General features: G+C 39.7%; 2 protein-coding genes across 2 annotated transcripts in view; both read left to right on the forward strand.

Annotated features, from left to right (window-relative positions):
- FMO5 (flavin containing dimethylaniline monoxygenase 5) overlaps positions 1-6,651 on the forward strand; it is a 55,066-nt gene extending 48,415 nt beyond the window's left edge. Inside the window, exon 9 of the mRNA XM_040230887.1 lies at positions 6,396-6,651. Coding sequence (XP_040086821.1) covers positions 6,396-6,423 — 28 coding nt within the window. The 3' untranslated portion in view covers positions 6,424-6,651. The remainder of the gene's footprint in view (positions 1-6,395) is intronic.
- An 824-nt stretch (positions 6,652-7,475) lies between these two features.
- Positions 7,476-23,619, forward strand: PRKAB2 (protein kinase AMP-activated non-catalytic subunit beta 2). The gene is made up of 8 exons (XM_040230888.1): positions 7,476-7,621; positions 7,885-8,067; positions 11,888-12,054; positions 12,887-12,980; positions 13,196-13,316; positions 16,302-16,435; positions 17,086-17,154; positions 19,046-23,619. Exons 2-8 carry the CDS (start codon positions 7,912-7,914, stop codon positions 19,121-19,123), a joined length of 819 nt encoding a protein of 272 aa, XP_040086822.1. The 5' UTR covers positions 7,476-7,621; positions 7,885-7,911; the 3' UTR covers positions 19,124-23,619.
- The last annotated feature ends 1,339 nt before the right edge of the window (positions 23,620-24,958 follow it).

Genomic DNA, 24,958 nt, shown 5'->3' on the forward strand with positions numbered 1-24,958 from the left:
TTGCCACTTCCTTCTCCAACCACCTAAGCTATCACTAATGTCTTCAAGTCTAATCTAGGATTTAGTGATCCCATGCCTAATCTTCTTACTTTATATAGGAGAAAATTTACAACTAGAAAGATAGAGATACTTCCCCTAGTCAAACAGCTTGCAGTTAGCAGTCTACTTGCACCAAATCAATACTTACGTGGTGATGCTGTGTATATGCTGCTGCTGCTAAGTCGCTTCAGTCGTGTCCGACTCTGTGAGACCCCATAGACAGCCCACCGGGTTCCCCCGTCCCTGGCATTCTCTAGGCAAGAACACTGGAGTGGGTTGCCATTTCCTTCTCCAATGCATGAAAGTGAAAAGTGAAAGTGAAGTCACTTAGTCGTGTCTGACTCTTTGCGACCCCATGGACTGCAGCCTACCAGGCTCCTCTGTCCATGGGATATTCCAGACAAGAGTACTGGAGTAGGGTGTCATTGCCTTCTCCAAATGCTGTGTATATGCTAGGTGCTAAATCAATGCATTTTAATTAAGATGCTAATTAAGATATTAATTCTTCCAATAATATAATTCTATCTTATATTTGGAGGACATTTTCAGTGAACATTTAAGTCATATGTGTCATTAGAGACATGTATGGGTTTGTAACTGTCATATTAGGAATCATATCTATTTGGGGTCATAGTGGTTTCTATGGAGATTTCAAGATTGTGAGTAGGTCCAGAGCAAGGGCCTTTAGCTAAGACCAGCAAGTACTAGGCTCCTTATAAAGGTTTGTTAAAATAACAGACTATATGTATCATTTCAGGAAATAACTGGCCAAGTAGTTAACCTGAACCTCTTTTATACAGTGACCATCTAGATGTTCCGCCTACCCTCACAAGTGGTTTCGAGGATCACACGACACAATGCATATGGAAATCCTTTGAAGCCTGAAAGAATTATGAGAATATGTGGGGAAAATTCTGGACCCTTGAATTTGGTCCTTCTTCCTGCTGGTAGACAGAATTCTCAGCCTGTATAAAATTATTACAAATAAAATAAAAAAGGAATGAATCCCCTGGCTGTCCAGTGGTTAGACTCAGTGCTCTCACCGCCATGGGCCCAGGTTCAATCTCTGGTCGGGGAACTAAGATCCAACAAACTGTGCAGTGTGGCCAAAATGGATAAAATAAAAATAAGAAGCCACAAAGACTCAATAGCCAAAGAAATCTTGAGAAAGAGGAATAAAACTGGAGGTATTATACTTCCTGATTTTAAATAATAATAGTCAAAACGGTATGGAACTGGCATAAAAAAAAAAAGACACATAGACTAATGGAAGAGGATAGATAGCACAGAAATAAACACACATATATACAATCAACAAATCTTTGACAAAGGCACCAAGAATGCAAAATGGGGAGAGTCTCTTTTGTAAGAGATTGGGAAAACTGAATATCCACGTGCAAAAGAATGAAACCGAATTCCTATCTTATCTATCTGAAGATGGTGTCAGATCTCACAAGTTAAGGGCTCAGTCCTACAAGACTGTCCTACCCCCACTATAAAAACATGCACTTCAGACACCAACCACAAGTCCAGCTTGTCATCTGAGCTTCTGAGAGATGGGCTATAGATCAGTTTCCCAGACCTCCTCCTCAGGTTTTATTAATTTGCTAGAGTACCTCACAGAACTCTGGAAACCCACTTACTATCTAGATTATTGGTTTATTATAAAAGTATATTACTCAGGAACCAGAAGGAAGAGATGCATAAGGCAAGGTATGGTGAAAGGACTCAGAGTTTCCAGGCCCTCTCCAAGTAAGCCATGAATGTCCATGTATTCACCAGTCTGGAAGCTCTCCAAATCCCGGTCCGTTTGGGGTTTTTATGAAAGCCTCAGTACGTAATTATGACTGACTAAAGCACTGGCCATTGGCCACTGACTCAACCTCCAGCTCCTCACACTTCCCCAGAGGTCAGGGATATGGGACTGAAAGTTCAACCCTCTAAATAGTGTTTGGTTTTCCTGGCAACCAGCCCCATCCTTAGGTTCAGTCCAAAAGTCACATCATCAAGAGACACCTTTAATGTTCTCATCACTTAGAAAATGCCAAAGATTTTGAGAGCTCTGTGCCAGAAATAGAGACAAAGGCCAAATACATGTTTCCTATTATAAATCATGACATCACAGACCTGAATAGGCATTTCTCCAAAGAAAGTATACAAAAGGCCAACAAATACATGAAAAGGCACTCAACACTGCTAATCATCAGGGAAATGTAAATCAAAACTACAATGAGATATTATCACCTCATCTGTTAGAATGGCTATTATCAAAAAGATAAGAGACTAAGTGTTGGCAAGGACACAGAGGAAAGGCAATATTTGTATGCTGTTGGTGGGAATGTAAATTGGTACAGCCGCTATGGAAAACAGTACGGCGATTGCTCAAAAATTTAAAAACAGAACTACCATATGATCCAGTAATCCTACTTACATGTATATATCCGAAGGAAATGAAATCAGGATCTTGAAAATATATTTGCACTCCTATGTTCACTGCAGTATTATTCCCAATAGCCAAGGCATGGAAACAAACCTAAGTGTCTGTCTAAAGATGAATGGATAAAGAAGACGTAGCATACATACATGCAATGGAATACTACTTAGCTATGAGAAAGAAGAAAATCCTGCCATGTCCAACATCATAGACAGACCTTGAGGGCATTATACAAAGTGAAATAAATCAGTCAGAGAACCACAAATACTGTGTTGAATCACTTATACCTGGAATCTAAAAAAAAAAGTTAAACTCAGAGAAATAGAGGGCAGAATGATGGTTGCCAGGGTTTGGGAGGTAGAGGAAATGGGAAGATGTTGGTCAAAAGGTATAAGCTTTCAGTTATAAGATGAATAAGAACAGCATGATGACTAAAGTTAATAGCACTGTGTTGTATACTTGAAATTTGTTAAGAGAGTAAATCTTAAGCATTTTCCCACACAAACACAAAATGTGAAGTGATAGGTATGAATTACCTTTTTATTGTGGGAATCATTTCACAGTACATACATAGATCAAATCATTACACTGAATACTTTAAGTATACATAATGTAGTTATACCTCAATAAAATTGGAAAACATTAATATTGATGTTATTTATTTCTAAAAATAGTTTCCACAATGGTTGAGTAGTCTCTTTTATGTATAAATTTGTATCTTTCCTCTTCCTAAGCTGATTTTAAATAGAATTAAATTGTTTTTATTTTTATTGTGGCATAATATTCATACAATAAATCACCCTTTTTGGTATAGTTCTATAAATTTCAACAGATACATTACATTCAAGATACAGTAGTATTCTATAATGTAAACTTATTCTATGACTCTAAGTTTCTCAGTCACATTTGTAAACCCCTCTTCCCACCTTCAGCTCCTAGAAAGTACTGATCTATTTTCCAACCCTAAGTCTTGCTTTTTCCAGAATGTCATGTAAATAGACTCTGGCTTCTTTCACTTCCCATGATGCATTTGAACTTTGTCCATGATGTGTATATCAAGAATTTAATCTCTTTCACTGCCGAGTTTGATCCCTGGGTCAGGAAGATCCCCTGGAGAAGAAAATGGCAACCCACTCCAGTATTCTTGCCTGGAAAATTCCATGGACAGAGGAGCCTGGTGGGCTACAGTCCATGGAGTTGCAAAGAGTCAGACATGACTGAGCACATTCCATTTATGGCTATACCACATTTTGCTTATGAATTTACCAAGTGAAAGATACTTGTGTTGTTTCCATTTTGGGGTGAATGTGAATAAAGCCACATATTGTACAAATAAATATATACAAGGTTTTGTGTGAACCTATCTTTATTTCATTTGAATAAATACCTAAGAGTGGTATTACTAAATTGCATGTTAGGTGTATGTTTAACTTTATAGAAAAAGATCAAATTGTTTTGGAAATGGAATTGACCAAGATGAGATGTCATACTCGTTCCTGATCATAAATGGGGATGCAACCTGGGGAGTGGAGACAGTAAAGCTCCAGATGCAGAATCTAACCTGTCTTCTAGTTCCATAAAATCAACAGATTTTTTTCCCCATCCTCACTTCTCAGAGGAAGCAGGATACCTTTAGCAACACACATAAAAGCTATGAAGTCTCCCAAGCTCTCCTTTATTCTCCTCAGTTTATTAGGCAGAACAGTGGCAATGACAGCTGAGATACAGTAATATCAAGAGAACCTCCACTAATTATTTTGCCTATTACCACCTTCTTTTCCTTCCCTCTAGAAGGAAAGATAGGACACTGGGGCAACAGTATTAAGTCTAAAGAGATAAAATTATACTAATATCAGTTAGCGGGCTTCCCTGGTGGCTCAGAGGTTAAAGAAGCATCTGCCTCCAATGCGGGAAACCCGGGTTCAATCCCTGGGTCGGGAAGATCCCCTGGAGAAGGAAATGGCAACCCACTCCAGTATTCTTGCCTGGAGGAGAATCCCATGGACAGAGGAGCTTGGTAGGCTACAGTCCACAGGGTCACAAAGAGTTGGACATGACTGAGTTAAGAGGTCATATTTCTTTACCTAGTCATTCCTGAGTAGAAGGAAAAAACAAACAGACATGAGACTGGGGATAAGAAGATAATCCTTCCTACAATGTGAAATTACTCTTGTCCTATGTCTAAAATGTGCAATATGCAAAGTTGAATCTTATTATTAACTACTGACTGATTCATAAATGCTATTAGAGCAGAACGGTGACATGGATAATCCTCCAAACCAGATTTGTCTCACCTATGGTGATCTGATGCTTATAAAGAAATACAGACAAGGGACAAATTATTTGGTGTGCAGAAACCACCCTGGGTTAGAAAGCTGAATAGTAAATAAATTAAGATTTAATATATTAGTCCTTCAAGGCCCTTACTTCAGAGTCCTATAGAAAAATTAAAAGGAACTCGGAATAAAAGGGAGGTGGGGAGGCGGAAGTGGGGGTGGTATAAGGTTATCCAAGTAGTAGGTAACTAGACAGCAAAGATTTTGAAGGGGTAAGCAAAAGGTTGAAGTAAAATATGTAATTTTTTCTTCCTGCAAACTGTCTTTGGTGAGGAGCCACAGAATAACTGAGTTTCTTAGGAGCAGAGTAAAAACATAAGTGGAAGCAGTGGATTTGTTGGACTTAAGTGGATGGGTATTCAACTTAATATAAAAATGAACTTTTCAACTAAAAGGTTGAACTTTTCAACCTTTCTGCTCATTCAGAAAGGGTGGCCTTGTGTGACTTGGGTTCCCCCATGACTGTCTGTATTTAAGACTAAGTGGAATTTCTGCATGGTTGCTGAGTTATGTCTGACTCTTTGCAACCCTATGAATGATACCCAGCAGGCTCCTCTATCCATGAGATTTTCCGGACAAGAGTATTGGAGCAGGTTGCCATTTCCTCCTCCAAGGGGACCTTCCCAGCCCGGGGGTCCAGCCTGAGTCTCCTGCTTTCCCTGCACTGGCAGGTGGATTCTTTACCACTGAGCCACCAAGTGGAATTATCCTGTTATAAATGTAGTAGGCAGAATTCACGTACCCTTCATTCTGCAAATTTTTATTAAAAGTTTACTCTGTACAGGGGCATGCAAGACTATGAAAAAGAATCAAACCTAGTTTTTCTCTCTGCCTATTGTCACTGCAGTGGTTCTTATACTTTCAGGTGTATTCACATTTCCTTGGGGGATCTTGTTAAAATGCAGAATCGCTTTTGAGACGGCAGAGGCGGGTTCGATTCCTGGGTCAGGAAGATCCTCTGGAGAAGGAAATGGCCACCCATTCCAGGATTCTTGCCTGGAAAATCCCATGGACAGAGGAGCCTGGCAGACTACTGTCTATGGGGTCGCAAAGAGTCGGACAGGGCTAAGCATGCATGCACAGAGAGAGAACAGAGGATGGGGCCTCTGATTCAGCATTTCTAACAAGCTCCCAGATGATGGCAATGCTGCTGGTCACTGTAACACACTGAGCGACAAGGGTTTCTAGAAGCTCATTAGACATGCATATAATCATAATATAGAGTAAGGATTAGTAAATACCACAGATATCCCATTAATTATCAGTAGAAAGCTGAATTTATCCCAACCTAAGGGCTGTTGTTGCCCTTTTCTGCCTTAAGTGTTCCTTCTGATGTTTCTGTTGCTTTCTTACTTGAATTTTATTTCTTCCGAGGTTGCTTACTGCAAATACCGTTTCTTAGCCTAGAATAGCTTTCTCCTAATTTTGACAATCTGTCAAGATTTGTCTAAATATTCCCTCTTCCCTAGGGCCCCACTCTGACTGCTAAGTACTCCCCATAACACTTAGTTTTAACCCCCAGCAATTACCATTATTTCCTTAGCTTTCAATTGCAAGTCCTTATTCTTATTTCTTATTCCTTACAGGAACTCACCTCTCTGGGAAGCTTGTTGAAAAGATGCTACAAAATGAAGACATTTGGCAAACCTGAGACCAGGTGAGGAGGCCAAGAAGAAACCAACACAGCTCCTCCGGGTATGGTGCACCAGAGCCCGGGAAGGGACCCCAAGTATCTTTTGGGAACCATCCCTTCCCCATGGCAGGTCTTTGGGTTCAACCAACCTCTTGATGAAAGTGAAAGAGGAGAGTGAAAAAGTTGGCTTAAAGCTCAACATTCAGAAAACAAAGATCATGGCATCCAGTCCCATCAGTTCATGGCAAATAGATGGAGAAACAGTGGAAACAGTGGCAGACGTTATTTTGGGGGGCTCCAAAATCACTGCATGATTACTGCAACCATGAAATTAAAAGACACTTATTCCTTGGAAGAAAAGTTATGACCAACCTAGACAGCATATTACAAAGCAGAGACATTACTTTGCCAACAAAGGTCTGTCTAGTCAAGGCTATGGTTTTTCCAGTAGTCATATATGGATGTGAGTGATGTTGGAGAAGACTCTTAAGAGTCCCTTGGACTGCAAGGAGATCCAACTAGTCCATCCTAAAGGAGATCAGTCCTGGGTGTTCATTGGAAGGACTGATGTTGAAGCTGAAACTCCAATACTTTGGCCACCTGATGGGAAGGGAAGAGCTGACTCATTTGAAAAGAGCCTGATGCTGGAAAAGATTGAAGACGAGAGGAGAAGGGGACGACAGAGGATGAGATGGTTGGATGGCATCACCGACTCAACCGACATGAGTTGGAGTAAACTCCGGGAGCTGGTGATGGACAGAGAGGCCTGGCGTGCTGCAGCCCATGGGGTTGCAAAGAGTCGGACGCGACTGAGCGACTGAACTGAACTGAACTAAACCTAAGATTCCGGCGCAGGCTTGCCACGGAAGCTGTCCTGGCCCCGCACTCCGCTGACTGCGGCACGGGCGCCCCCGCCTGGCGCTGGAGGCTGCGCGCGGCGGCCCACCACCGAGCCGGCGGCGGCTAGAGAGGCCGGCTGGCCCCGGGCGCCGTCGCGGCGCGGCCGCAGGGAACGCGCGCGGGGCGGGCCCCACGCCACTGATCTTGTAGCCATTTTAGGAGGAAACCCGGCTCGTTAGCCCCGGGCGAGGCTTCAATTTCGATAACTTTATTGGTGAGTTTATCCGCAGAACAGCCATCTCACCATTGATCCCGGGAGGAGGGAGAGCATCGCGGGAGGTGATTGGGGTGGGGGCGCCCCTGGCCCGTGAGCGCGGGGGATGCGGGGGAGTTCCCGAAAGGGGGTTTCTTGAGCAGCGGGCCTCTAGAGGGTTTGGGGGTTCCGGATGTTCTTGGAGGCCAGGGAGGAAGAGGTCCCCCAGGCACGGCTTCCCTGGGGCGGGGATTCCCTCGCCCGGGTCCCCAGACGCAGGGGCGGGGCCGGGGGCTCCCCTGACAAGACTGCCGGGGTGTCCCTTGCCCCATGCTGTTCCCTACGGCAGGTGGCCCCCGACTCGAGCTGCACAGCCATGGGAAACACCACCAGCGATCGAGTGGCCGGGGAGCGCCACGGCGCCAAGGCTGCGCGCGCCGAGGGCGCCGGCGGCCATGCTCCGGGTAAGGAACATAAGATCATGGTGGGGAGCACCGACGACCCCAGCGTCTTCAGCCTGCCCGACTCCAAGGTGAGCGTCCCCACGCCCCCAGTTGGTGGCGGTCCTGCAGCAGGCTGGGTGTCAGGACTCCTCCTCCCTCTTTTGTTTTTTCCTTACCACACTGACCCGAATTAAGGCTTTTAGAATTAAAGGTTTTTTTTCTGGGGACGGAGATACTGGGTGGTAATTCTTTTTGCGGTGCTGCCTCAAAATAGGATAGAGGCGGAGTTCTTGTTACTGGACTCCTCTGTTTGCCGCATTTTAAGGATGAGGCCAACACCCCCCTCCCGCCCCCCTCCACCCTTGGTTCTCCTGGATGCCTCTTCTACTAGAGTATTGATGAATTTGTAGGTTGTGAAAACCTTCAGACTGTAGGTTACCTGAGTTGCTGACCATAGGCGGCAGTTTCTCACATTTGCCCTAAGGTAGGTAAGTGACTTTTCCCTGAACACTTCTACTTCTTTGTATTAGTCTCATTTTTGCCCTTCTAAGAGATCAGCACTTCAGATCCTCTTCCCCTTTGGCATGACTGTGAGCAGCAACCTCTTGCTTATATGAATACTTTTTCCTAGTCCTGGGGATCAATAAAGGACATTATTTGGTTGACTGCTTAGTTTTCATCTCATACTTTATAGTTATGGCTGGGGTGCTTTTTTTCACGTCCAGCTACTTCTTAAGTGGGAGAGCAAATAAGTTTAGGATTTCTTCACTTGCTGGTAGTACTTCATAATATTACCAAGCTAAAAAGGGAAAACCCACAGTTTCCCTGAAGACCTGGCTGTCAGTCTAGGACTTTCAGGAAAGTGGCAACTTGTGTTCACCCTACAGAAAGGATAGATGGAGCTGACAGCAATAAAACTACATCGGAATGTTTCTAATCACTTTTAGAGCTGTCTGCATTAAATACAGTAATTCCACCTGGTAGTCTGACTGGGATGAAGTAGAAAAATGGAGGGATTGAGGAGATTGGGGTGTGTTTGATGTTATCACTCATCCCTTGCCACACATCTGAGGTTTTATTTTATTTACTCTTGTAAATGTGTGTGTGTGTTAGTCATTCAGTCGTCTCCGACTCTTTGCAACCCCTTATCCATGGGATGCTCCAGGCAAGAATACTGAAGTGGGTTGCCAGTCCCTTTCCAGGGGATTTTCCCCATCCAGGGATTGAACCTGGGTCTCCTGAATTGCAGGCAGATGCCTTACCGTCTGAGCCACCAGGGTAAATAGAGAGTAATTTTGCTGGGTTGGTAACACATGAAATGTGGATTCTGTTTATTTTCTTGGATCCCAATTGAAAACATAATCACAAAGAGAAGTGAAGGTGAGTTCTTGGGGTTTCTTCTCTGTTCCTTTCTTGCTTCTTCCACTTCAGGACTTCTTCCTCAACTCTTGGGATATCTCCCCAGCCATCTGAATTTACTTCTTCAAAGCTTTCTCAAGGTGATTGTATTTTTATCCATTTCCTACACTGATGACTCAGGATTTAAGTACTGTGTACTTGTCAAACTGTGACTGCAGTAATCGGCGTCCTGAATAAAAGCCAGGTTGCTCTATCTGAAATGGAGCCTATTTTGGATCATTCTTTCCCTTACCTCAGTCTTGCCATTTGTGAACTAAGATTGGTTCAAATAATTCCCAAGGTCATTTCCAAATCTGAGATTTTACAGTTGCTCAGTCTATTCTATTTCTTTCCTCAGTGTTTCACTTAAACAGTTTTCAGTTGTAACTCTAGTTATTTTGCCTCTTTTCCTGATGATTTTGCTGACTATTTAACTTGGAGTAAACAATCTTTCTGCTTGTCAGCTGCACTGATGCCTACCACAGAAATGTCATATCATACGTGGAAGGGCTTTCTTCCAAAGCTAGGCATATTAATAGTTTGTAGCTTTCAAATTCTAAAATAATAAAGCATACAAGTAAATGATAGAAACAGTGGCAGAAGGGCCTATATTGCTTCAAATGCCACTCTTCTTCAGTGGACTAGTTCAATGGTTTTCAATCCTATTTGCACATTAGACTTACCTGGGATTTATTTAAACATTTCATGGAAAATCTGAAACATTTTCCATGTTTCAAAGTCAGGAGAGCAGTGTAATGAATCCTATATAACTGTCATCCAGTTTAAACAATGATCAAATCATGAATGAATTCATATCATCTATACCCCAATCCACTCTACCCCCACCAATTATTTTTAAGCAAATCCCAGACCATCATATCAAATACTACTTTACCTATAAGTATTTTAGGATGTATCTCTAATGATGAGATTTCTTTCTTTATTTTCAACATTAAATTTTAGGATTATTGTCTGGGAAGCTTCTTAAAAATAGATTCCCAGGTCCTATATCTGAATCAGAATCTGAGGCATATGTAATTGTTAGGAATGTAAAAATTTCTATAATTCTAGTCCAGACTGTCAAATGAGTTCATTGCTTTGAGAAAATGGAGATCAAGTTTTTCTCTTAAGTCACTTCCTTACATAATGTGAAAGTTCCTTCAGTTCTCTTTGTTTACTAAGGATTATGTTGCCACTAACGTCTCATACTGTAGTTTTGAGGAATATTCAGAGTATGGAAGGTAGACTGCCTCAGCCATTTTGAAAGTAAAGCGCAAGTGAATAAACTAGTCTCTTTTTTTTATCCCACATTATTTTATTTGGTATTAATAATATTTTGGCTTGATACCGTAAGGACTTATTTACCAAAGTCATTTAAGCCACTCTAAAGTGTGGGTCAACAAACTTTTTCTGTAAAGGGCCAGATAGTAAATATTTTAGACTTTGTGGTAGACCATACAGTCTCTGTCACTGATATTCAGTTCTGCCATTGCAGCATGAAAGCAGCTATAGATGAGTAAGTGAATGAGTGTGGCTATTTTCCAATAAAACTTTATTTATAAAAGCATCTGGCTCACTGGCCATAGTTTGCCAGTTTCTGTTCTAAAGGATGGTAATGAAAATAAACTTGACTAAGGAGTCAGTTTTCTTCTGCAACCCTACATACCTCATTTGATATGGGAACCACTTTTTTAAAGAAAACTGAGTTTTTGATCTGATGCTTCTCGTAGCTCCACAATTTTCATCCCCACTCCTGAAGATTACTAGTATAAGCCTGGCATAGATGAATAAGTAAGATTTCATAATTATTTCTCAAAATTTAGGAAACCAATGATCTGATTTTTATATATTTAATGTCCTTTTATAACCTATTAACTAAAGAGGAAATTATGAATTATTTAAGAATTTTAGTATCTCTAATTTCTGTTACAACTGATAGTTGAGATGCTTATATTTACATAGGAAAAACACATGGCTCAGGACTTCCTTGGTGGCCCAGTGATTAAAACTCTGTGCTTCCGCTGCAGGGGTGAGGGTTTCAATCCTTGGTTGGGGAACTAAGATCCTGCATGCTGCATGGCACAGCAAAAGAAAAAAAACAGATGACTAACTTAATTATTTTTTGTAGAACTGTGCTTTATTTTGATATTTTTCTCTTAAGAGATAAGCATATCATGATTGTCTGCCTATGAGTTAATCTGGTGACAGGAAGTAAGATTTTTTGTTCGTTTGTATTTTAAGGGATATCCCAAGACTCTGAAAGGATGAGTGATTCATGCAGACTCAGAAATTAAGCTGTGATTTGGGCAGACTTTGGGCATAAGCCATTTGACCATTTGGGTCCTAGATGAGTTTCTTTTCTATAGTTTTGTTCAAAAGTTGATGTATTGCTCATTTCAAGACTTATTAATCCTTATCAGAAATGTAGCACCCCTCTCTGCCCTAAGGAGGAGAGTGACCTTTTCAGAATTCCAGGGACACAATTTAGGGATGACCTAATCCTTCTTACAGCTCCCTGGGGACAAAGAGTTTGTATCATGGCAGCAGGATTTGGAGGACTCCGTAAAGCCCACACAGCAGGCCCGGCCCACTGTTATCCGCTGGTCTGAAGGAGGCAAGGAGGTCTTCATCTCTGGGTCCTTCAACAATTGGAGCACCAAGATTCCACTGATTAAGAGGTGAAGACAAGTGTCTTGGTTGAGTCTGCTGGGTCCAGGAGTAGAGACCCAATTTCCTTTCTCAGGAGAGAGACTTGGCTGGACTACTCCTCTCCACCTGCTAGGGACTTTCTCTAGAACATTTTTTGTGACCAGTAACTATATCTGTGACATTTTTTTTAACCTTATAGTGAGTCAGAGATGTTTTACCACTTAGAATGTCATTGCCTCAGAGGGACTTATAACAGTTTTGGAGGTATGTTCTTTAGGATTGTGTTAATAGAAGTCCTTTCTATGCTTGTGGGAAGTCTCCCATAACTGCCTGAGTCCAGTTGCCCTGACTTCTGCACTAAAACAAAACACGCTGTAAAGTTCTAGGTAGTAATGTTATTTGTTGCTTGCCGAGCAACAATGAGTTATGTAACTGACTATGGCCCTTTGTATGTATATAGGTAATTTTCTAGAAAATGCTCACCAAAATGTGGAAAGAGTACCTTGAGGCACTTCTTATCCTGAACCTACTTGCTATCTTTTTTACACTCCTGAGGGATCTGTTCTGCTGAAGCAAAATAGTTGTACTAAGGTGAAACATTCTGGGGGATTAATATCTTTATTGTTCTTTTTCAGATATTAGTTAAAAATTAAAGTTGTTAGGAGGGATAGCAAATACATGCTCAAGGGGATATAGAAAAGGAGAATGGGTTTATAAATTATTTTTCACTCCAGGGGGTGCAATCACTTAGGAATGTGGGAGATCACTGGTATGATACTGTGATTGCCTCATGGCTTTTACATTTATCTTCTGTCTTCTAATAAGAATTTAGCCTGTTTAACTTTCTGTTTTCTTCTGTAGCCATAATGACTTTGTTGCCATCCTGGACCTCCCTGAGGGAGAGCACCAGTACAAGTTTTTTGTGGATGGACAGTGGGTTCATGATCCATCAGAGGTAAGACCTTGACCTCCGAGGGTAACCACTGGCTTAACAGTCTCCTTTTAGCTGTTATTCCGCTGGGTGTCAAATATCATTGCTGTTGGATTTCCCTGTTGATAAAAGATGGTGGTGCCAAGTATAATCCCTTCTAAAAAGAGGAGAGTTGAATGGATGACATGTATTTGAAATGGGGATTCATGAATTTTTTTTTTTTCCATTTACTGTTTCAGCCTGTGGTTACCAGTCAGCTTGGCACAATTAACAATTTGATTCATGTCAAGAAATCTGATTTTGAGGTGTTTGATGCTTTAAAGCTAGATTCAATGGAAAGCTCAGAGACATCTTGTCGAGGTAATTTTGTAGCATTTGCTCTTTCTTGATCTTTCCTTTCTTAAAATGCATGTTTCTTCCCAAGAGTGGTTTTTGTTTTTTTCATTTTCAACTTAGGAATCTTCCAAATTGTATGTATGTTTCTCCTATAAACATTTAGGTCATATTCTCTGAGAATGAAATCTGTGTAATGTGTTTGATTTCACAGTAAGTGAAAGTAAATATATTTGATCTACATTAAATTTACATTGTAACCCGACACACACATCACACAAACCAGTAACATGTCTTGCACTATAATGTTTGCCTTTATTACATGTGAAGCACTTTATTTTCTACTTTATTCTTTTTATAAACAACTAGTGTGCTGTGATCTATAGTTTAAAAAGCTATTTCTATTAATATTTCAGTTTTTTCATTGACCTTTGACAGTATCAATTAGCAGGAGCTACTTATGTCTCCTATACCTTGTTTAGCTGCCTCAACTTAATCCTGCCAGAAATTGATAGCTTAGTTGGCAGTTGTATATTTAATAGGCCCTACACATATGGCAGTCTTTGGGGAAAAAAGAGTTATAAAAACCTCAAATTTCTTTTGTGTATATGTTAACTGAAATTTTTAAAGTTTTGGGTTAAAAAAAAAAAAAAAACCTCAATAGAGGAATAGACCTATATGCTTTTGTTTCTCCCAGTATTTTTTCCAAGGCCTTCATCTCTACTTACATTGGCTATAACACCAGAAAAGTGATTTGCCATCCACATTCACAGTTACCAGTTTTGTTTCTTTACAGTAAAGACTGTGAGTGTCTAAAGAACTGTGTTCCCAGTAAGCAAACTTCTCCCTTTTGAGTTCAAAACCTGCCTCTGCTACTAACTAGCTTTCCCATTATGTGTAAGTCCTTCAACATCTTTAGTTTTCAAAGTTTCTTATCAGTAAAATCAAAGGCTTAAACTCTCAGTGATTCTCAGCTGAGGAGACACAGTGGCTGAAGTGAGACATATTAGAATCTCAGGATACAAGGGTAGCTTATGCAGAATAATTTCTAAGAGAATAATCAGTAGTCTAATATTGTCTGCTTAGAAAAATTACAGATATTGTTTTCATTATATAAGGTCAGAAAGTAAGGCTGGACATTGTTATTAACTGGTGGGGTAGAGATTAAAAAATACCAAGTTAAATGTCTAGGCCACTATGACTAAATTTTTGCATTATATGATTCTAGCAAAGCAACCAGTGAATAATAGACATATAATTATATAGAGAGAAGACTAGCATATTGTTGATATTCTTCCTTTCCTTCTTTCACCCAATTTCCTGATCCTCTGAGGTAAGGTTTAGAATACATTTTATTAGGAATCTTGAGTTTTAATCTGTACTCAGTGACCATCTTGCCATGTATGTGACTTTAGCTAAATGACTTTAGCATTTTTTTTTAATGAAAAGAGAAAAAACTGTTCTATGTACTTGCCAAGAGTAATTTTGTAGTTCACATGACAAAGTAACAGAGTACTTTGAAAAGTGTCAAGTTCTATATGTTTTTAAGATATTGTTTAATTTAACAGTATTTTTGCTACTCATCTTTTGCCCCACATATAATTGAATTCTGAGTTCTTATGTTGAATTGGTTTAAAAATCCTTCTTACTAGGAACTGTAAAAAATACTAAGCAAAAAATTATAGTTCTCCTCATTTTTGTGTATTTCTGTTCTTATCTGTATATACTTTTCCCATTTTTTAAAGATTTAATTTCACATGCCATAAAATTCACTCTTTTAAGGTGTACAATTAGGTAATTTTTAGTGTATTCACCGAGTTGTGCAACCATTATCACTATCTAATTCCAGACCATTTTAATCACCCCCAAAAGAAACTCCATTCCCATTCCTTGCTTCTCTCCACCTCTGGCATCCCTAAATTATTTTGTGTCTCTATGGATTTTCCTATTTTGGACATTTCGTATAAATGGGATTATACACTTTGTGGTCTTTTGTGTGTGGCTTCTTTAACTTAGCATAATGTTTTGAGGGCTCATCCATGTTTTAATATGTTTAAGTACTTCATTCCTTACAACTGAATTAAATACCCTTGTATGGGTGTACCATTTTGTTGATCCATTCATTTAGCTGATGAAACTTGGACTGTTTCCACTTTTTGTATGTTACAAATGATGATGTTATAAACATTTATGTTCAAGTTCTTTTGTGGACATTTGTTTTCATTTCTCTTGGGTATATGCCCAGGAGTATAATTGCGGGTCATATGGTAACTTTGTGCTTAACTTCTGGAGGAACTGCTGGACTGTTTTCCAGAGTGGCTGCACCATTTTGCATTCCAACCAGCAATGGGAATAGTACAAAGGTTCTCGTTTCTCCACATCATCACCAATAATTATTATTGTCTGTCTTTTTTTATTATAGCCAAATTAATGAGTGTGATGTGGTATCTTATCATGGTTTTAACTTGTATTTCCCTAATGACTACTACGTTGTTAGTCATTTTTCCTCATTGTTACAGTCATTGTAGTATCAATAGTCCTAGAGTCTATAACCTTTATTGTTGCTTGGGTGGGAAAAAGAAAAATCTAATATTTTCATGTTGTTTAATAGTTTTTAAGGCATTGTCACATCTGTTGTCTCATTTGATTCCTATAAAAACACTGTGAAATAGGGCAGAAATTGTTGTTTTCATTTTATGAATGAAGAAATTGACTAGAGTAGAGAGATTTGTCCCAAGTCATACAGTTGATAAATGGAGTAGCTCTCCCTGAACCTACAACCTTATCTCTTCCCCTGTCCTCCACATCATGTTGCCATGAAGAACCTCATGGTTTATGTTCAGGATGACCCAGACTTTTTCTTTTACGTTATAATTGTAGACCCAACAAGTCACAAGTTTATGATTCTTGACTTCTACCATATTTAATATTGCCTGCCATGTATTGACAGTTTTTTCATGCATCTTTACTAGCTGTCCAACTTTCCTTTATATTTGAATAAATATCTTCCAGACCTTTCCAGCTCACCCCCAGGGCCTTATGGTCAAGAAATGTATGTGTTTCGATCAGAGGAGAGATTTAAATCCCCACCCATCCTGCCTCCTCACCTTCTCCAAGTTATTCTTAACAAGGACACTAACATATCTGTGAGTATTCTAAAAATATAGCTGGGGCATCTGAGGGTTACTAGGATCATTTGAGCCAAAGTGTAGTAATCTTAGAGTTTGGGATTATTACAAAGGTCTGTTGAATATGAATCATGTATGTATCAGTAGCATTACAGGTTCCTTTTTCCAGGGCTGTGTTGTGACTTTTCCAAGTACTGATATAAAAATTCATAGTTTTCTTCTGGTCCTAATGTATCAGCTCAGAGCTGTGGATTGCTAGAAACAGTTTCTAAGACTTTCATTCCAACATAAGAAGTGTTTATCATTTGGCAATATCCAAAAGAAGCATATTTTTCGTATAATTTATATTTCTAGTCAATTCACTTGATTCCCACTAAGATTATTTTTGCCTTTTAACACAAACCTTCCATATGTGTTGTGGGTAAGGTCTGTTAAAAAGAGGATGAATAGATATTGAAGCTTAGAGTTTCTGCCCTGGACTCAGAATTTTTGTGATTTTTCTGTGATGAGAATATATTATTGATGTGTACTAGAATAAGTGAATTATTTAAAAGAAATAGTACCTTCTAGTTTTGAGTTTTTCAACAGCTCCAAAGATTTTTGAGAATAAACTGTTTGGTTTAAGATTATACATTTAACCCCATGTAGTCTTTTTTTTTTTTAAACAGTGTGACCCGGCCTTGCTTCCTGAGCCCAATCATGTTATGCTGAACCATCTCTATGCATTGTCCATTAAGGTAAACGGTGGGCCTGCTTCTTCACATAGCTCCCAAAAACAGGAGGGCAAGAGTTGAACACATGTTCTCTAGTGGTTTGCTGAAGCTGGCAGTAATGGTCCAATTATAAGAGAAGAACTTTCTTTTTTTTAACCAAAGGGTGAGTTTGTTTATTCTAATCTTAGTATTGATATCTGAGTTCTGGCTAGCTGAATTGCCCTGTGATTAAACGGACTTTTTTGTTTCTTGGTTTCTTTTTGGGTAGCTATAACCTTTGCACCACCTACTTAATTAAGTGTGAGTTCATAGTAAGTACTAGGATTTCATTTGCAGAAAAAACAAGTTTACTTTCCAGTTCAAAGAATGTTTAAATCTGATATTAAGGCCTCTAGTGTTTAAAGGTGGGCATGAGCTGCTTTAAGGTGCCTGAGTCGTATATACCCCAGTCCTTGCTTCTTTCCTAATTAAAGGAGAAATGTGACCAGACTTGCCCTGTGCACTGCCAACCCCACCCCGCCACTCCTCAGCTCTTAGAATGCTTCTTGGTTTCTTAGAATGCTTCTTGATTTCTCTGCTGCTTTAGATTCTGGATTGAAAATATCTGTTCAGTCCTGTAATGTCTTTGTGGTCTGGCTATTGGGATATTTTTTATAGTTCTGTAGTTACCAAACTAAGCTGAGCATCAACAGAATTACTTGGGGGAAGTTTGTGAAAATACAGAGTCAGAAGCTCTGTCCCCAGGGATTCTGAATAAATGCATCTAGGATGGACCTCAGTAATTTTTTAAAGTTGCTTATGTTTCTTAGATATGCAGCCAGATTAGGGAAATCACTGATACAGCTGTAACAGATTACAAGGTACTTATAAACATATATTATTGAATTTAATTTTCCTAATAAGCTTGTGAGATAAGTATTATTTTTAACTCCTATTTTAGAGATAAAAAAACTAAGCCTCAGAGGTCATATTGCCAGTAAGGACCAGAGAGAGGACTGAGGTCCTGTCCTCCTATCCTCATTCCATGTTCTTTCCTAGAGATTATGGTGCTGGTTTTTCCAAGTAGGTCTTTTTGTCACCTGCTCCTCATTTCTATCAAATTCTTTCTGGAGTTAAATATTTTACCTGCCTTGCTTCTGTCATGTTTAGGCTGTGATCTGTATACTATGGTCACAGAATGTCAATCTGGTAAGTATACATTGTGGATGATACCTATCCCTGGTTCTCTCAAGATGGTTTAAGCTGTTTGGAATTGCTTCATTGGATGGAGTGTCTTTCCAAGGAGGATTTTAGGGTCTACTTTGTTCAAGGATAGAAGATGATTCCTGAGTCTCCTCTTGATCAGAGAGAATGGTTTTTAAGTCCAGCCCCAGATACTCAATGGAAATTAGACCTGTTTTGGGGGCTTGGAAATGGTTTTTCAAAAGGATCAATGCCGTTTCTTCTCATTGCTTTTAAGACTTCCTTCTAGAAACAGATGTCACAATATTTATTTTTTTCCGTGGTAGTTTTAAGCCCAATATTTTGAATTTGAGGTGGAAAAGGAAGTGAGGTAGAACACTAATATTTCTTTAGCACCTATTTTCTGTCAGATTCTGTGTCAGATATTTTCATGTAATCATTGGAGCCATCTTAATGGTGGGTATTAATCTTCATAATGATGAGGAAAAAAGACTTGGAGATAGAAGTTGGACACAGCTTAGCAACTGAACAACAAAGTAATTACTCAGAGTCACAGAGTGTAACAGTAGGTGTCAGGATCAAAAGAAATTGATTTGACTCCCAGACCACCTTTTTTTTTAATAATATCAAGTAACTCTGTTTAAAGTGAGCAACTGTGAGGGATTAATGGCTGGGAACGGCTGTTTCCATCCTGAACTAGTAAAATAACTGCATGTGTTTATTCCCCTTGCAGGACAGTGTGATGGTCCTTAGTGCAACCCATCGCTACAAGAAGAAGTATGTTACTACTCTTCTGTACAAGCCCATCTGAGGGATCCCTTCCTGCCTCCCAGGATTCAGGAGAAGCATCTCCCTTGCCTTTCTGGACTGGACCAGTCTTAGTTGGGACTGGAAGGCTGATTTGCTTTGAGGCTAATATGTGTGTTTCAGTGCCTGAGTAGGATGCTCTGCTTTTGCATTTGATTGCAGATGAGAGCTTTATGAGTTTATGGAATTTATTTTAACACTATATATATATATATATATATATATATGAAGGGAAAGTTAATGGAAGCCTCCTAGCTAGATGTATTCTCCCTGCCTATGGGAACTCACCAAGACTATTTGGGAGAGCTTCAGGAAGAGCCATTACAGGAATCTTTTTTCCTAAAGTGAATGAAGAACAAACTCTCAGGATCCTTGTTGGGTGGAGATTCTATCACTGCTACTGCCTTGGCTCTCCAGGGAATGGACTTGTGCCAGACTGCTGCCCTACTTACAGCTGCCTCCTTGCAGAAGCAGCTTTTCTTGCATGGGTTCTCTGTATTCCCAGAGGATATGGCACAATCTGTGCTTTTTTAAATGATACCAGATGCCCCATAAGAACCCTTTTCCCTTTCATTTCACATTCTTGCTTTGTTAGCCTCCTTCAAATCCTATACCTGACCCTTCCCGAGCACAGAACTTAGGAGGTAAGTGACCCCTTTCAAAGGCTTTGCGAGACCTGACCCATCTCACAGACTAGGGCTGCCAGAATGTCTCCTTTTTAAGCCAGCACAGGCCCATGACACTTTGTTACCACTTACCTTAACTTCTGCTGAAGAAACTCTGGCTCAGTATGATATGCAAGGCAGAATGCAGAAGGCCCACTTTTTTGTTTTGGTTTGGTGCCACAGTTAAGGCTGTATTGGCACATTCCCATACTTCTTCCCACCTGGTTTGGCCCTGCTTCCATGTTTTCATTCACAGACAGCTTTGAAGGGAAGAGTAAAACTAGTAAAAACTTTCATGTCTTTGGTCCTTGGAAGATTTTTATGTGCCTACATTTTTCTTTTCTCCAAAAAATGCCTTTTCATTGGTCTAAAGAGACTGCTTTTGGAGAATTTCAAGCTTTTGATAAATAGCTCACTGTATTGTCTTCTCTACTCTAGCCCTCTACAGTCATACATTAAAGAGGCTGACTCTGTGTACATCATTACAGTGAACATTGTTCTAGATACAGGCCCATTCAGGCTCATTTTGTGCACTAAAAGTTTCCTTCAACTTAAAGATTCATTACGCCAAGAAGCAAGAAATTACCCTTGGTAGTCTCAACAATGAAAAGTATTGCTTTCATGTGCTAAATGGTAACAGTCATCTTGCTCTTCTGTATCTTTTCCCAAAAAGTGTTTGATGATGAAGAGGGGTCAGTGATTTCCATTTGTGGAGTAAAAAGTTCTATTCAATCCACTCTTGAGATTCAGAGATAAGATATTTTTCCCTAAGTTTCTGTGGCTCTTGCATTACAAATAAATGCAGGCCAAACAATCAGTACTGAAGGAGGCCAGATTTGATGCTTGAGAGGCTCTTTGAGATGAGCCCGGTCCCACTGAAAGGGCACCCACATGTCAATTAGCTACCTCCTCTCTTTCCCATGTAAAGCTGATGACATAGTTGTCTTTGGGTATGTAGAACTCTTAGATCATCTGTGTGAGCAGTATGGTATGGGATTGCTGTCTTGCTGAGAATGCAAATTGCTAAGTGCTTTGGTGGTTAATTGCTGAGAGTAAATACTGCTCTAGCCACTCGAGGCCACTCTCTACAGCAAAATGCTTTTGTGGAGAACGTTTTATGGTTCTAGTCACATTTAGAATGGTGTGCCATTCTAAAATTCTGTTAGAACCAACTGTCAGGATCTACACTGTCTCCAGTTATACTAGAATTTTGTATTTTTCTAATAGCCAGTAAATAAGTGAGTCACTTAAGATTTAAAATCTTGCTTGCTTCATGGAAGATTTTGTTGTACTTATATGTCTTGTCAGCGGTTTTATCATGTAATCATCCATGTGTTCATGTATTAAAATTTCTATTCTGCACAGATATATCATTAGCGTGGGGTAGGAAAAGAGATTCCTCCCATTTTTCTCAGGCCAGAGGCTTCTTTGAAATGAATGGGTCTGTCTTCAGCAACAGCAGGTTTTGGTGTTGGTGACCTTCCAATCTTTCTGATCTGGAAATGTGCAGAAGGTGTCAGTTTTCCAAATTCTGAGGTAATCAATCTTTCAGCCAGATAAGAAATTGGAGCCTACCAGCAGTTTTGGAAAGGGACAAATAAGAGGAATTGGATGATGACTTATGCAGCCCTGTCCCTTCTCTGTGCTGCTGATAACATCCCATGGCCTTGATAATTGCTATCATACTCTCCTCAGTCTGCCTCCAAGAAACTGTTCTAGGTTGAAAGGGAAGGAGGAAAGTACCCCAGAGTACAGCTCACTCATTCTTTTATATTGGTTAAAGGGATAGTTTATTTTCTGCAGAAGAATTTGACAGAGTTTGAAAATGAATAAAGAGTAAAAAATTGGTTGGTTTTTTTTTTTTGGTTGGTTGGTTGCTTAGCTTTTGCCTATAAGAGTTTCACAGAGTCAAAAAGTAAGAATGTAACTCTTTGAGGGGGCTGACTATTAAAGAACTGTATCATGGATAGGAGTTGTGGGAAGCAGAGTAACTGAGCCGAGGAGTGATACTAGGAAAATTAAGGCTTAAGTAACCCAGAACTAGAAGTACCCTTTTAAAAATTAAATCAGACACATCCTGGTGTCTTTGGATCCCATTGTATAGAATTTACCATATAAAAAAATATTCCCTTTGTCTCTTGTTTATGTTTTCTACACTTTCTTCTATATTATGCTTTAACTTCATGTGTCAGGCAAACTTTACAAGGGTCTAAAGTCAAATGTTACCTAAAGCAAATATTAGTCATCTTGTTGTTAAGGAAGATGTGTCATGGAAAGAAGAGCATCTGTATCAGGATTATTAGCTTGCTTTAAGATTAGAGTTGAATGGGATTTAATCACTAGGTAAAACCCCTGAAGGGTATCTGGCCTCAAGAGTGTTGGCTTTTTAAAGAAAAAAAAATGCTTATATATGGTAGAGAAACCCTATAAAAGAATTCAAGAGAAGTTTCTGACAGGATCCTGTAAACCCAGGCCCAGTCACTTTACTCTGATTATTTCTAGTCTCTTGTACCTAATGGATCTGAGATAAAACATTTTTGAAAAGTGTTGGTACTGCATGTATGCTGCTAAAATGAAGTTAAGAAAGAAGTTACTTCTAGACTGGGCTTATATTAATCTGGGTATAAATGAAGGAGACATATTAATGATAGACTCCCTTGCTTTTAATTGGGGAAATAGGGCTTTTAAATTTTTGACCTCAACTAAAAATTATATGCAATAGTCTGTTTGTGTATGTTTGCAATATGTTCTACTCTCAGAGATCTCTAAATCTTCACGATCTAATGATTTGGGGCATAGACTTAAGAGCAGATACACCATTGGTTCCTGCATTATTCTGACTCATTGTTAAAGCTGAGTCCTTGCTGTCTTTTACTAGGAACTGCTGACTCTAGTTACCCATGGGATGGAGGACCTGGGAGGAATAGGAGTTAGGGTCTTTTAAAACTCTGGATCTAGCACTTGTCTCTCCTTAAGCACCGGTCACAATTGGAGGTTGAAGGGCTGTCATTTCTGCAATGAACTGGAACTTTCATAATAAAAAGGCCAAATCTTTAAAAATTATAAGAAAAAAGAAGCAGAGGAAAAGGCTCAAAGAATCTGTTACTTAAGAAATCCAGTTCTTAGCAATGGAATCCCTCCAGGATTCAAATTTGGCCTTTGTCTTGATTTGCTTTACTCAGTTGTGCTTTGAATTGAATAAATTATTTAGAAGTTAAATTTTGTATTAGTTTCAACGTGAGTGGAGTTGAATTTTATGTAGCACAGTGCTTTTGCGGTATGATTGGTGTGAAATACTGAATACTCTGGATTTTGTAGTCAGGTTAAATGACTGAGGAGTACCTACCCTAAGTATTATGTACTGATCATCTAACTCCTTTTCTGTTCCCATCTACAGAACACCTACCCAGGTTGTGGTTTTAGAGCAGCCAAAGCTCACTAATATTGATTAGTTCTAATCTCCATACTGGCCTCATATGTGAAACTTGCTTAAATTTTGGTAAATTTTAGAATGTTGGTTGTTACTTCACCAAAGCATTTTGAATGAATACAGCTCTGTTATAAAGGGGGAATAAGACTATAATTTGAAGGGAATTAAATATGTCAGTCCTCCTTTAAATGGTGCTTTTTGTAATCTTTAGTGCTGAGAGACAAAGCTGCTTTTCAATATTTCACAAAGGAGTGGCTTACAAGAATGGATTTTAAAGCTTTTCTCCAAGTGTAATTTGTCACTGGATTCTGACATGTGTCTGAAAATTCTGTGATGTAACACATACTGAAATGTGAGTTTTTCCCCCATAAAACTGTTGAATAAAAGTATTATACAGCAATAATACTTGAATTCTTCATCAATTACTGATTATACCATCTAGAGGTATCTGTCCAGATAGCCTCAGGACCTAAAGAATGTAAATTGCCACATGGATATTTTTAAATAGAAATGTAATAGGTGTATGGGACACGAGATATCATTTCTCTTCTTTTTGACCCAGGCTCTGCCAGCATTAACTAGAGGAAAGCAAACTGTGATTTGATTTTTAGCACTTTCTGTAAACTGCACACTTAGCTATCATCTTGTCCTGGATTAGCCTAATGGTTTTCATCCCTGGCCACACATTAATATTACCTGTTCAGATGCTATAAAAATACTGATGCCCAGCCTACTACCTTGTTTAGTTGCTGTGTCGGGTCTGACTCTTTTGTGGCCCCATGGACTGCAGCCCACTAGGCTCCTCTGTTCATTGGATTTCCTAGGCAAGAAAAATGGAGTGGGTTGCCATTTCCTTCTCCAGGGGGATCTTCCCGACTCAGGGACCAAACTTGTGTCTCCTGCATTGGCAGGCAGGTTCTTTACCACTGAAGCACTGGAAAAAAGTGAAAATGTTAGTCACTCAGTCGTGTCTGACTCTGTGACCCCTTGGACATAGACCACCAGGTTCATCTATTCATGGAATTCTCCAGCCAAGAATACTAGAGTGGGTAGCCAGTCCCTTCTCCAGGGGATCTTCCCAACCCAGAGATCAAACCTAGGTCCCCTGCATTGCAGGCAGATTCTTTACTGTCCGAGCCACGAGGGAAGCCCCTAAACTCCAGTTAAATGAAAATCTCTTCGATGGGGTCCAAGTATCTATATTTTTTAAGCTCTCCAGATGATTCTAACATATATTCAGAAAAGAGGACCATTATCCTGGAACTTCCCTACTTATTCTTTCTCTGTCAGATATGTACTTATATGTGAAAGCAGGTTATATACTTCATTCTGACAGCAATCACTTCCCTCAGATGGCTTTGCCCAGGGCCATGATTATAATATCCTTTTTATTTTCCTTCCCTTTATTTCATGGCATTTTTATGTAGCTAGCATCTGGACTTTTCTTCAAAGAACACAATCAGGCTACTCTCTTTGCTGCTCTGAAGTCACCTGAGTTAAATTTCCTTAAAGGAAAGAGGGGAATGGACTTGGTGGGAGTGACTAGAGGGTGAGAACAGAGAGGGTTGGAGAAGTGGAGGTGTACAAGGACAGGTAATGAAGAACCGCGATAGCAGAAATGGACCAAAACAGTAACCCCCAAACCCCAACAATAAGTCAGGACACTGCATGCAGACTAGAGGTAGAGTGGTGGGTGTGATGGGGACTCAGCCTCTAGCAGAATAGTCTCCTAAACATGTACCTT

The sequence above is a fragment of the Oryx dammah genome, unplaced genomic scaffold, assembly GCF_014754425.2.
Source record: "Oryx dammah isolate SB20612 unplaced genomic scaffold, SCBI_Odam_1.1 HiC_scaffold_28, whole genome shotgun sequence".
Taxonomy (NCBI): Eukaryota; Metazoa; Chordata; class Mammalia; order Artiodactyla; family Bovidae; genus Oryx; species Oryx dammah.